The 14,185-nt window shown below is 45.4% G+C and overlaps 1 protein-coding gene across 32 annotated transcripts in view; it reads right to left on the bottom strand.

Annotated features, from left to right (window-relative positions):
- The window catches only part of cast (calpastatin), a 33,805-nt gene that overhangs the window by 4,165 nt on the left and 15,455 nt on the right, over positions 1–14,185 (bottom strand). For 7 of the 32 annotated variants that reach the window (XM_030373768.1, XM_030373767.1, XM_030373763.1 and 4 more), the window contains 22 exons: positions 10,732–10,800; positions 9,453–9,575; positions 9,043–9,180; positions 8,060–8,224; positions 7,422–7,466; positions 7,235–7,333; positions 6,770–6,850; positions 6,419–6,454; positions 5,465–5,551; positions 5,152–5,232; positions 4,753–4,848; positions 4,354–4,626; positions 3,950–4,054; positions 3,245–3,361; positions 2,825–2,941; positions 2,367–2,495; positions 1,935–1,991; positions 1,596–1,697; positions 1,168–1,284; positions 951–1,058; positions 388–501; positions 79–183 (listed from right to left, as the gene is read on the bottom strand). In XM_030373768.1, coding sequence (XP_030229628.1) covers positions 79–183; positions 388–501; positions 951–1,058; positions 1,168–1,284; positions 1,596–1,697; positions 1,935–1,991; positions 2,367–2,495; positions 2,825–2,941; positions 3,245–3,361; positions 3,950–4,054; positions 4,354–4,626; positions 4,753–4,848; positions 5,152–5,232; positions 5,465–5,551; positions 6,419–6,454; positions 6,770–6,850; positions 7,235–7,333; positions 7,422–7,466; positions 8,060–8,224; positions 9,043–9,180; positions 9,453–9,575; positions 10,732–10,800 — 2,364 coding nt within the window. The remainder of the gene's footprint in view (positions 1–78; positions 184–387; positions 502–950; positions 1,059–1,167; positions 1,285–1,595; positions 1,698–1,934; positions 1,992–2,366; positions 2,496–2,824; positions 2,942–3,244; positions 3,362–3,949; positions 4,055–4,353; positions 4,627–4,752; positions 4,849–5,151; positions 5,233–5,464; positions 5,552–6,418; positions 6,455–6,769; positions 6,851–7,234; positions 7,334–7,421; positions 7,467–8,059; positions 8,225–9,042; positions 9,181–9,452; positions 9,576–10,731; positions 10,801–14,185) is intronic. The other 25 variants (XM_030373776.1, XM_030373775.1, XM_030373772.1 and 22 more) reach the window with 8 other exon arrangements.

Here is a 14,185-nt window from a genome sequence, read left to right as displayed (position 1 = left end):
ATGTTACGGGCAAACGTTCACCTCCCCCTGTGCAGGACAACACTCCGTTGCTATTTGGGGAGGGGGGGGGGTTAATACCTTGGCAATGTCTTTCATAGGCAGGGGGGCAGGCTCTGGCACAGGGGTGATGTCCATCAGGGAGTCTGACAGGGCGTCCATGGCACTGGTGTCTCCCTCCGACACCTGCGTTCACGGGATGGGTGCGCATCGCGCACAGGTGCAGAGTGAGAGTGAGAGTGAGCAATGAGCACGAACAACAATCACACACTGCCGAGACACATTGTTTATGTTAGACAGTAGTTTCCTTTTTGAATGCGTGCGTGGTTCGGTGTTCTTGCAGCTATGTGTGTGTGCGGTGTGCGGTGTTGTGTGTGTGTGCGCGTGTACCTGGCGAGAGATTTGTGTGGGTTGACTGGTGGCACACTTGACTGCAGGTGCGACAACGGCGTTGGTGACAAAGTCCCCCGCCAAGGCATCCAGAGCGTCAAAATCTGCAGAGGCCTGCAGGAGGGAGCCACACACACACACACACACACACACACACACACACACACACACACACACACACACACTTAGAACCTAGGTAGCTAGAAACTCTACATACCGCCTTTGCTGGTACACAGTAAGTCTTGTGAGGTGACTTATTAGGTCATTAAGCATCTAAAGGTTTAGGGTTTGATCTGTAGATACATATATACTAAGAAGCAGATAGGAATCTTACTCAAGACAACTACTGGAAATACTGCAATCATTGGAGCTCGAACCCAAAACCATTTGGCCGGGAGTCAAACACCCTCCCCACTAGTTAGAAAATCCTGCCCCTGTCTCTGAACCCTAGCAAGCATTACAGATTCACCTTGACAACAGGGGAACAGGTAACAGATAAAAATGCATTATGTTCTGCTAATCCCCATAAACAGCAGGGGGCGGGCGGGGCCCGTGAGTCGTACCGGAGGCTTTGGGAGGCTGCAGACGGGGGCCTGGACAGCAGGAGCCAGGGATGGGCTCAGGAAGTCTCCCGACAAGATGTCCAGAGCGTCACCTGTGTTCATGGTAGGCTACAAACAAGGGGGTGGGGTAAAGTAGTTATGGCTACTTTGCTAGTCAGAGTACGACTTGTTGCTGTTTTTATTACAGCGTAGGTAGAGGTAGGCTGAAGGGACTCACCTCCGGTTTGGGGGCCGGCAGGTCTTTCAGTTTGTCTCCTGACAACCGATACTCTGGAGGGAGGGTGTCATCCCGCTCTCCCACCCGCACGCCCTTTTCGGAAATCACTTTTCCTTCCTAAACACGTACACGGACACGGACACGTACACACACACACACACAGACACAGACACAGACACAGACACAGACACAGACACACACAGACACACAGACACACACACACACACACACACACACACACACACACACACAGGATCAAAAACAAATATGGTCACATGCATTCATTTCAATAAGTGTGCCTGGATGTACAAAAATCTATTTTTCCTGCTGCAAATCTCCATTTGGATACCTAACCATCAATGTACGGCTGTATTATATTGAATAAAATAGCATAATGACAGTGTAAGGTTTAAAAACACTTGACCTACTGAGACAATGTCCTCAGGCCTGAGCTTGGGGGGTTCAGGGGCCGGCTCCGGGGCTGCCAGGGTGTCGCTTAGGGCAGCGAAGGGGTCCAGAGAGAAGTCATCCTGGAGACACAGAGGTTCACCCGACAGTGATAAATCACCAGACGATCAAAACAATAGTGCGGTGCATGCAGAGAGCGATAACGCAAGGGGGATACGTAAGAGCAACTAAATATATGGGAAAAGAATATGCGTATCCAATATTAAATATTTAATATGATTATGAATATGCCATCCCCCTTCTTCGTAAGAATCGCAGAAAGAGAAGCTTAGGACTAGTTCTGATTTGTGGCCACTTACCTCGACTGGTTTCTGGGAGGGGACCTTAACAGTGGTGTTGGGCTTGGCTGAATCCTTCTGCAGACACACATGCAGATAGATGAGTAAGAAATATGTTTACGGTTTAAAGATGTGATAATGCTGGCACTGTGGCACAGCATCAAAAGGTCCTTTGACACCAGATGCATAGCGGATAAAATATGTGAAAGAGCCGGAAGAAAACGTTAGTTTTCAGGTACCTGATTGTGATCGGTTCAACTGATTTACTAATTATAGCCGAACCATTATTTGTAATTATTTTATTAATTTTGATAAAAAATAATAATGATCTAGTACAATGTAGAAGGACCTTTAGAATTGAGGCCACAAAACAGACATTTCTGGTACTGTTTAAGCGAAGAATTTAAAAGTTGATAAGGACAAATTTCCACACACACACAAACACACACACACGTTTACTTTTGGGGTCTTCTTGGCCAGGGATGGGAGTGGGGCCTGGACAGAAGTGGTCTTTGTTTGGGTCATGAAATCTCCAGAAAGGGCGTCCAGGGCGTCCAGCGCTGACAGATCCTCCACCATGACCTGCAGGGCAGATCAGTCCAGTCAGGATAGGCCCACTCAATGTATACACATAGAAATAACATCTGATCCACCATCATAAATAGCCCCTCAGATATATGAATCATGTGCCTATAATGGGCTGCAGAACACACACACACACACACACACACACACACACACACACACACACACACACACACACACACACACACACACACACACACACACACACACACACACACACACACACACACACACAATCCACACATGAGTTATATTGGACTGAATGACTTGTGTGTTGCTCTATATGCAAGAGGATGTTACATCCCCAATGGGATGTCAGTGTTCACCTGGGCGGGCGGGGCTGAGGGGGCCAAAACGGGGGCCTGGACGACAGGAGCTGCTGCGGGGAGAGTCACAAAGTCCCCGGACAAGAAGTCAAGGGCCTCCCCAGGGGCCAAGGAAGGCTGGAAGAGAACGAGAGAAAGATAGAAAGAGAAAGAGAGGGACAGAGACAGAGAGAGAAAGTTATAAGGAGGGATGGGTATCGGTAGTGGTAGAATTAGAATTTCATATTCTAATGAGTATATACATCATGCATTGGTTACTTATTATAGCCAAATCATTTGTTCGTTAGTTGATACAGTGACACCACATATTAAAGAGAAAGTATTTTCTCTCTCTGTACCGGCACCTTTTGGCCGTGAATTAATACTTCCTTCATGTTTAAACGATATTAATCCATATTATTATTATTATTATCCTCTCACCTCTGGTTTGGGGGCCGGCAGGTCTTTGAGCTTGGCTTCGGAGAAGCGGTACTCTGGAGGAAGGGTGTCATCTCTCACTCCCGTCCGCACGCCCTCTTCCTCCGTCAGTTTGGCCTCCTGCAAACAAGGTTCAAAGGATAAGGGTGTGTGTGTGTGTGTGTGTGTGTGTGTGTGTGTGTGTGTGTGTGTGTGTGTGTGTGTGTGTGTGTGTGCGCGCGCGTGCCCCCCACAACCAGGGGCCACATAGCTGGAACAGAGTTGAATCCATGTTAATGGGAACAATGCAAATCTTTGGAAATGAATTAAAAGTATATTCCCCTCACAGGAGCCAGGCTTCTGTGAGGGGAATATAACGGAAAGCAAATGCTAAAGCAGCAAACTCCCCTTCTGGAGGCACAATTATGAATTTGGAATTAAACATCTAAATCTGGCTAAGAGGGTTGACGCTAATGGACAGATGGCTCGGTGGATCCCTTCTAAAGAAACGTGAAATGTATTGGCGGAACTGTGAAATCAATACACAACCAAACTGCCAAGGATGGAGAAATGTGAGCAATTATTAACATTAACCAATACTAAAAAAGCTTTTGTTTCAGACAACGAAATGGAAAACTGATGAGCCACACCTGAGGGGGGGGGGTGTGTGGCTGTGGACTCAACAAAGCCTGTTCAGTTTGATAAGTTCTATGTCTCCTGGACGCTTACCGAAACAATGTCCTCAGGTCTGAGCTCAGGAAGTTCATGCACCGGTTCTGGAGCTCCCAGGGTGTCTCCAAGAGCAGCAAAGGGGTCCAGAGAGAAATCATCAAACTGCGGAGGGAGAGAGAGGGAGGGAGAGAGAGGGAGAGAGGTCTTGTATTGACAAAGTTGTTCATGTCATTTCCTTCAAAATAACGATTCTTAAGTTGATCATGCAGATAAAGCTCTTTAAAATATAAATGAAAGAAAGACAAAGGGGTAGAAAAAAGGAATGGAATTCACATTCATCTCCATATTACGGCAATGAAAATAAAAATGGGCGGGGAGAAGGGAAATCAGAAAAAAGGGGGTTGATAGAAGAAGGGGAGGAGTGAGCGAGAGGTGGCCAGTAGAGCAGTCATGGGACTCACCGAGTCGACCTTGGTTTCTTTTGGGACAGCGGCCTGTACCTTGGCTACTGGGACAGCAGGGGCCTGTGCCTTGGCTACTGGGACAGCAGGGGCCTGTGCCTTGGCTACTGGGACAGCAGGGGCCTGTATCTTGGCTACTGGGACAGCAGGGGCCTGTATCTTGGCTACTGGGACAGCAGGGGCCTGTGCCTTGACTGCTGGGGCAGCCGATGTCTTTTCCTTGAGCACTGGGGCAGCAGGTGACTCTACCTTGAGCTTTGGCTCAGCAGACTTCTACGTTAGAGGGACAGTGGTTGTTATTCAAGTGAGATTACAGGACAAAAAGCTAAATATGGTAAGCTAAGTTCAGTTTGTATGGAGTAATACATTTTGTGCATGTGTGTGCCAAAGTCTGAATACCTGAGGAGGAGGCGGGGAGGAAAGCGCGCCCATCAGAGAGAAGTCATCGGGGATGGCGTCCATCTTGGCCTTCTTGTCCACAGGGGGAGCGGGGCTCTGGGTCAGAGAACAGGCCTGTTAGACCTCCCTTTGAATACCAAGTCCTAACGTTTGTCATCCTCAGTCTGCATATGTATATGTGGTATATGCTAGAGAAGCACCTTGATATCAAGCATGCGATCTGAGAAGGTTTCATCTTTTAAACAATTAGATGACCTTGACACTCTGGGTGGAGCTTGTAAGTTCTTTTTAAATGTTGATTTCTAACATCGTGGGACCTGGGAGTGTCCTTTGGTCTTAATCTGCGTTCCTGTACATGCCAAGCCGCACTGCTTTCCCAGAGGCAAAGGTGTTCTGTACCTTGACAGAAGCAGGGGGAGGAGGGGCGAAGTTTGAGAATCCCGCGGACAGGGCATCGATGGCATCCACACTTTCCATTTTCTGAAAAAAAAGAAGAAGATAAACCGAAAGGTGAAGAAAGTAAATGAATGTATCACTGTGGCTGGATAGAGAGCATATCCTGCCACCCCAACTAAAATGAAAATGTCCAAGTTGTTACTTTCAAATTGCTAAGGAGTACAACAAGTATTTGTTGTACATTCAAAGTTACCCAAACGCTGAGTAAAATGCTAATTAGCTTAGACTGCGGAGCCACAAGCGTGCTGTAACCAACCTCCTGGGGGGCCTGCGGGGGGGCGCTGGGGGCCGGCGCGAAGCCGAAGCTCAGGGAGTCCAGGGCCTCGTCAGTGCTCATGGGTTTCTGGGATGGAAACGAAAAAAAAACATTAACCCATCGTTACTACATCGAGTCGTCTGTGAAGCAGAGCAGCCCCATGTTTCAACTACAACTAAAAATATAAGGTGGCGGCCAGTAGGGGGCATGTCAAACCCAGACAAAGCAAATATAATGCAAACCAGCGGCACGTAGAAACACTGGAGGAAAAGTACAGACACACCCATGATACATTCCATGAAGCCCAAATAACAACTTCAAAAGAAACATTTCAGCGAACGCACCGTTTTTTAATCGACTTGTCGATCGTCGAACTCTCGAGGGTAACGTTCAAAAGTTAAACTAAACTACAACCTGGAACTTGCTTAAGTAAGTAATCAAAGCAAGCAGGCAGAGTGAAGGACAGGAAAGAGGCATCATGGGTGTAGGCTATGATGCAAATATGGGAGTGTATTGTGTGAATATACTCTATACTTAGCAGTGGAACCTCTCATGTTGTTTGTATGAGCGTGCCTACTGCATGCATGTGTTATGTCAGATGGTTTGGGGAGGTGTTTACTCATGGAGCTAAAGGGTCCATGTACTGAAGGTGGGTCCTGCTTTTTGTTTTGCAGAACCAACACCCTACGCAGTTATGCAACATTCCTCACTCTAAAGGAACCAAAGTGTCAATGACGGGGTCATAGAAGCAGTATCTCCGTACTTTGTGTGTGTTGGCATATACATCTAGATGTCATGGTAATGTGTGTGTCTGAGCATTCACATGTCTACACGTGAATGAAATATGTATTTGTGTGTGTGTGTGTGTGTGTGTGTGTGTGTGTGTGTGTGTGTGTGTGTGTGTGTGTGTGTGTGTGTGTGTGTGTGTGTAAGCCGAATGGTGATTCAACTTACCGGCACGTCCTTTGGCTTGACGTCTGGGGCAGTGGGCTGCAGAACACGCACACACACACACACACACACACACACACACACACACACACACACACACACACACACACACACACACACACACACACACACACACACACACACACACACACGTTATCAATATATTATACATTACAGCAGTGAGTGTGCTATGTAATGCATAATGATAACAACACTAACAACAATATTTCCGGTATTTATTTATATATGATTCATAGCAGTATTTAAAAGATCCTATCGTCTCTCAGCTGTAAAGCGGCAGTGTCATTCTTCCAAGTAGCACTCAACATTAGGACTTCAGAGTATTTAACTGACCATGTTTTCATATCTGTAATTGGGAGGCAGTGTGTCTTCTCTCTCTCCACACAGAACCCCCTTCTCGGCTGTGACCCCATGCTGTGAGACATGCATAACACAGGTTGAACGGGCCAAACCAACACAAGGGCTTCTCAGACAAGCACAGAATGCAGTGTTTTTAGTGGGCTTTACACTCACAACCACACAAAGAAAGAACAAAAACACCTAACAAAGCACAGACACGCTTACTAACATTCATATCGACTTTCTTGCAGACAGACACGTGAGTACCACAAACACATACAAACACAATAACACAATCTGTGTGTTTGTGTGTGTGCGTGTGCTCACACCACAGACACAGACACACACACACACACACACACACACACACACACACACACACACACACACACACACACACACACACACACACACACACACACACACACACACACAAACACACACACACACGCACAGTACCTCGTGGACCTCTGGGCCAGTGTAAACAGGCTCTGGCTTTACGGGTCCGACAGTGGGCAGGCTGCTGGCCAGGGCATCGAAGGGGTCCAGAGCAGGTGCCTGCACATGCATTAAGTGTGACGCTGAAGCAATAACACAACACGACACAACCCCATGCTCTTCAAAAGCAGTGAACGCGCTACTTTACCTCTTTGGCAGCCTTGGCTCTCGGGGGTGCGACCTCCACCTGCACCTGCAGGACAGTGCCTTTGGATTAGGTCGACTATAATTGTTGCTCTGAATCTGTTTGTGCCCAACAAACGCACACAGATTGTGTTTGCTGATGGCTCACACTATGGGTCTTAGGGTCAGCATTTACAGAGCATGATAAAGCTTTCGAAGGGGTGTGTGTGTGTGAGTGAGTGGGAGAGGGAGAGAGAGAGAGAGAGAGAGAGAGAGAGAGAGAGAGAGAGAGAGAGAGAGAGAGAGAGAGAGAGAGAGAGAGAGAGAGAGAGAGAGAGAGAGAGAGAGAGAGAGAGAGAGAGAGAGAGACAGAGACAGAGAGACAACATAAATGGAACAATGAAGTCCCTCTAAAGGATCTGATTGTTCCTCTTTATCGCTGGTGTGCTCTTCACATACAACCCAAATGAATACATTAATCACACACACACACACACACACACACACACACACACACACACACACACACACACACACACACACACACACACACACACACACACACACACACACACACATACAAACACAAGCACACAAATGGGGTGCAAGAAAGAAGAAGATCCCCCACCACCAGCACCACTGATGTCTAAAGGAATCGTCTACCTTCTGTGCAGGCTTTGCCACCTCCGGCTTCCCCTTCCCAGACACTCCCACTGCAGCAGCAGCAGCAGCAGCAGCTGGGGTTACAGCCCCAGCTGGCTTGGCTGCTTTGGCAGGATCAGCTTTAGGCGTGTCTCTGACTGGTGGCTTGGCGGTGGGTGCAGCGCTCTACAACGTAACAAGTGTTTTGACCCATTTAGATCTAACATAAAGCTCGGGATGTTTTTAAGAAAAGACCCAGAAAGCGTAGAAGAAACGTTGTGTCGCAAGCGTGCTCAAAATAAGATTCCAACAGATGTGAAGTTGAAGTGAGGGAACACAGAAATAGCACAGCGTGGGTTCATCTTTCACAAGCCTGTGTTATCACCCACTTAATGAAGGGGATCAGTTTAACCCCCCGGCCGGACGTAGCACAGAGAGATGAGAGCACTGAGGCCGCATACAAGGCACACATTGAAACACTGGGCCTTTCTATTCTTGTATTCAAGCCAAGCCACTAGAATAGTCCTGGTTTACCTGAACTTGCTGAGTGCAGGGACAGGTGCAAAAGGCTTTCCCTCAGAACAAGACCAGAAGAGTGCAGAAGAAGCTGAAGAACAAGTGAACAGCTCCTTTCCAGCCCGACACCAAACTCAAGTTCCCCGGTAGAGAAATAGAAAGCGCAAAAGCAAACAGGCATCTCGTAAGACATCAGTAGCCGTCCCTGCTTTCGTGGGACATCAGTGACCATCTCTGTCAGAGTAAAGCAAAGATGGACGATTTTTCTGAGATCAAAGAGTGTGCTTATATGGACACTGAGGTACACTTTGCAGAGTGGCAGCGGCAAAACTCAGTGAGGCGAAGAAGCCAAGAGGAGAAGAAAAAAGCCCAGAGATGACGTGATAACGACCAATAGGAGTGTTGAAAGGACCAGTGACAAGCATTCCTCGCAGTGAAGGCCAGTCCCCACAGGGAAGGCCAGTGCTGGACAGCGGAGAGTAGTGTACCTTGGCAGGCTCGTTAGCAGTGGGCTTAGCCTGGGCTGAAGATGCTGCTGTCCCTGCAGACATCGTGGCTCTGGCAGCGCCAGAGGGTGGAGAAGGTGTAGCAGCAGCTGTGGCTTTCACTTGTGAGACCGGTGGAGTCTACAAACGTACAACCGAAACCGTTACCATCACCATAGCAACCATATTTCGCGAGACACACAACGCCAATCCCCCTCCAAACAGGTCGCTTTTTTTAGCCGCAATGAAGCAATTGATAAGCTGTTTAACATCCTCAAGTAAAACTTAATATCAACTGCGCTTTTTCTTCTTGGTCAGTTTATGACCCATCCTAGACTCCAACCGCTACTCTGCCTGCCTGACCAAAGTGACCCACAATAGGAGAGCAAGCGAAGGTGTGTTAGAATGTTTACCTTGGATGCGGTGTTAGTGCTGCCCCTTGCCGGGGCTGACATGTCAACAATGGTCGCGCCGGGAGAGGACATGTCTATAGAAGTAGCGCCAGCAACTCCGCGCTTAGCCGCAGCGCGTGCAGTCTATGAACCGACAAGTGGGTTATTCAGCATGTACAGAAACAAGTCTGCTCAAGGTGTTAGTTATGTTAATCCCAAGGCAGAAGCACGTGCCAATGAGTGTCCTTGTGCATATCTGAACTAATTAGCTCTAAGCGGAGAGAGCAGAGGCAGGTCAAAGTTCATCGATATCAGAGCCCAAAACCAAAGAAAATATCCATGACAGAAGGGTGTAAAGGTTTGGTTTTCAGCCAATGACATGTTGAGAAGGTGTGGCAAGGACAAAAGAAAGAAGGGTAGGGGCGGGGTTAATGAAGGCGGCGTGACACCCACACAGCAGGGAACGAGGAGAAGGCAGTCCTAACGCCATACAGCTAGCCCTCTTCAAACAGGAAGCTCTCAGGCTCTAACAAGTCTACCTCTGCCCTGGCTTTGGCCTGCCCTTTTGCTGCGGTTACGACAGAGGAACCTCCTCCTGTTGAAACACTGCTGGGGCTGGCACCGCCCATTGCTACGGCAACAGCAGCGTGTTGGCTAGCCATACCAGAAGCTGGTGAAATCTGCTAATGTACAGGTAGCAAAAAGGTTCATGGAAAATACGTTTGAAGCCTAAATTTTAGAGAGAGAGAGAGAGAGAGAGAGAGAGAGAGAGAGAGAGAGAGAGAGAGAGAGAGAGAGAGAGAGAGAGAGAGAGAGAGAGAGAGAGAGAGAGAGAGAGAGAGAGAGACATTTTTGTTTTTGTTTTGATCACTTCTATTTGGTTTTACTGCTTTACTACTTGTAAATACCAAATACTTGGTATTTGCGAGTACCTGCTAAATACCTCCTGGGAGATGAGGGGGTTCCCCGGTGGGAGAAGAATGGAAGGAAAAGGAAAGGTCCCTCTTCCGTAAAGTATTCGCAGGCAAGGCCCATCTAGCCCGGAGACAATAACATTTCTCCACAAAGTCCGGCTTTGCACAAATAATCAAACAACGCCGGAAAGGCCAACCACTGCTGATCAAGGCCCAGATAAGGCAAGAGGTCAGAGGTCGACCTGCTGAGGACCAGGCATGTTGAACCAAGGGCCAGAAACTCAGAAAGGAATGGACCCATCACACAGGAAATGAAAAGCTTGGTTTTTGTCAAGACAGAGACAGAGAGACAGTCAGACAGTCAGACAGACAGATTGTCCTCATACCTCAAACTGTGAAGGCTTCACAGTGGTGACCTGAGCCGCAGGAGTGGGAGTGGTCTGGCTGGGCTGCGACTATAGAAAGAGAGAAGGAGAGAGAGACACAGACAGACAGACAGACAGAGACAGAGAGAGAGACACAGACAGACAGACAGACAGAGAGAAAGAGAGAGAGACACAGACAGACAGACCGACAGACAGACAGACAGACAGACAGACAGACAGACAGACAGACAGACAGACAGACAGACAGACAGACAGACAGAGAGACATAGCGAGAGGGTAAATGGATTGTATTTTAGTTAGACATAATATGGCTGCTGCAATAATTACTTAACAAAACACAGCATGGTAACAACAGCAACTTTGAGGAATACTAGTCACAACAATCACACAACAGAGGGCTGTCGGTCGGTCAGACAAACATAAACGCACAACAGTAAATGTTGATGGAACAGCACAAACATGCCTCGTCTACCTAATGCTGCTGTCTAGTGAGAAGAAATGTACGTCCTTCCATAGGGACTTGAAATAGACCGGTGACATCCTGAGTTTATCCAGCCTCCTGTTGCATTCTACAGGTACGCATCACTCTCTGCTCTAGACACTGGGAGATAGGAGTGTTTGCTTTGTAGGCAACAACCAAACTAGTTTGACCGGATACGGTTAGCTTTGATATCGTGCCATGGGATAATGGAACCACAGGGAAAACTAACACCCATCAGCTACATGCCATGTATTCTACTGTAAGTACAGGCCAACAGGCTCATTTAAGAGGATATTTTCATTACAGCTCAACATAACATTCTGTTGGTCAAATAGTTTATGGATTTTATTGTGGAATTTGTTTTATATAATAAAATACAAATTGGAATCCGTGTAGTGTGTGTGTGTGTGTGTGTGTGTGTGTGTGTGTGTGTGTGTGTGTGTGTGTGTGTGTGTGTGTGTGTGTGTGTGTCAGCATTTACAATATGATCAATAGAAGCCAAAGCCATTCAGATAATGTGAATTAAGGGCTGACCCACCCCTCTCTGCCCCACTAATCTCACCATGATGTCATACCTTGTATGACAGAATTGTTGAATGTATTTTTAATCATCAGTTTCCTCCTATCAAAGTGCATCACAGCAATGTGAAGTATATTTAAGTCTCATCAGGATTTGAGCGTTGGATGGAATAGTGATTTGCGCGGTTCACCCTTCAGTGGTTTTTCCCCTGACCACACTGATAAGACAGGTTCATAAGTTCACATTGTCTTGTAATGCATGTCACAAATCCATTCCTGCTTTAACTTCAACACTTTCGGTTCCAGTGTATTCATCGGCGTCACAGAAACAGAGAGATCTGTGGACACCATCCTGGCCTCCCCTCCAGACATCTGCATGACTCATTTCTTCGGAGAAGGCTTTTGGCCAAGAGTGTCTGCAGTCTGCACTCTTTACATTTGCCTTTTCTTTACATTTTCCATTTGTTTCATCTTGCCTTACATTTCTCAGCCTACCCAACTGGTAATGATGCTTGTTATTGTCAGTTGTCAATCTTTTTTTTTTATTTAAGTCTTTTATTGAACATGGTTAAAAAATAAAATAAAATAATACAAACAAAAACAATTGAGCAGTAAAAAAGGAAATAAATAAATTAAAAACAAACAAATGGGATCCTCAGGTTCCTAAGCAACAAATACAAAACTCAAATAACATAGTTCATGTTCAAAAGGGATAGGAAGAAGTTAAGAAAAACTTTTCTGGTCCTACCCCCTCTTATTTTTTATAATTGTTTACCAAAAAATAAATCTTTAATTGTATTTGCTGTCTCTCAGTTGGAACAACTCCTGGATGCCATGAGGCAATTGGTGATTATTTGCTTTAAACATTATTTGAATAGTTATTATTATTATTATTTATAGTCAATCAAATCTAGAAATGTAAGTGTTTTTAGTTCAACAAATAACGGATTTGTTGGTTCTCTGTAAGCGGTTTTATGTATAATTCGTATAGCTCTTTTTTGAAGGATGAAGATTGGGTGTATATTTGTTTTGTATGTGTTTCCCCATATCTCCACACAGTAGGTTCATGTAAGGAAGTATGAAGGAGCAGTACAATGTATACAGGGAGGTTTTATTCAGTAGGTACTTTTTTTTTATTTAGTATTGCTATTGATTTAGATATTTTAGCTTTAATATAATTTATGTGAGGTTTCCAACTTAATTTGTTGTCAATTAATACTCCCAGAAACTTTATTTTAGATACTCTTTCTAGTTCTATGCCATTTATCATGAGTTTCTTTTCTGTGTTGGTTGGTCTATTCCCAAAAATCATAAATTTAGTTTTACTTAGATTCAATGTGAGTTTATTTTCATCAAACCAGATCTTCATCCTGTTCAATTCCTTTTCCACAGTATCCAGAAGCTGTTCCAAGTTATCTCCACAGCAGATTAAATTTGTGTCATCAGCAAAAAGAACAGTTTTGACAGTTTTTGATACTTCACATATATTATTGATGTACAGATTGAATAATAATGGCCCTAACACTGAGCTCTGGGGCACCCCACATGTTACCTGTTGCAATTGTGATTTATGATTTTGAATTTCGACATATTGTTTCCTGTTCTGTAGGTAGCTGGATAACCATGCCAGTGCAATGCCTCTAATGCCATATCTTTGTCGTTTTTTTTATTAACAGCTCATGATCAACAGTGTCGAATGCTTTTTTTAAATCCAGAAATATCCCCACTGCATATTCTTTATTTTCTATTGCCTTAGTGATTTTGTCTACAAATTCTATGATTGCAAATGAAGTAGTTCTCTTTGCTCTAAAACCATATTGTTGTTCATACAGTATGTTATGTTTGGTGATGAATTCATTAATTCTTGTATAGAATATTTTTTCCAGTATTTTGGAGAACTGGGGAAGCAATGAAATTGGTCTGTAGTTTGAGAGTATATGTTTGTCTCCAGTTTTATGTATTGGTATGACTTTAGCTGTTTTCATATTGTTTGGAAATACACCGGTTTGAAGAGACTGATTGCAGATGTGGGTTAGAGGCCTTGCTATACATTCAATTACATTTTTGACAGTGCACATATCAATATCATGACAGTCTGTGGACTTTTTGCTCTTAAGTTTTCTAACAGTGTCAATAATTTATTTTTCCTCAGTCCCTCTTAGAAACATTGTTTCATCAACATATATGTCTTTACTTTCTACCCCATCACTAATACCAATACAATCATTTTGTATTGGTATTAGTTGGTATTAACAGGCCTAACCTGTTCCACTGGCTGTGGCTGAACAACTACGCATTAAGCCTACCAGTGAGATCAACAGGTTGGAGAGGAGGACGCAAGGAAAAGGAGTGGATTCAAAAAGTCTTGAATAACAAGACACTTTCTTTCCCCCTCCCCCCATCACTGATAAGCGACTAAAACAGCCCATATTCTGGTGGCGTTGCAAGCTCAGC

Source organism: Gadus morhua, chromosome 13 (assembly GCF_902167405.1).
Source record: "Gadus morhua chromosome 13, gadMor3.0, whole genome shotgun sequence".
NCBI classification, from domain to species: Eukaryota; Metazoa; Chordata; class Actinopteri; order Gadiformes; family Gadidae; genus Gadus; species Gadus morhua.
This window is presented reverse-complemented; position numbering and strand designations above follow the sequence as displayed.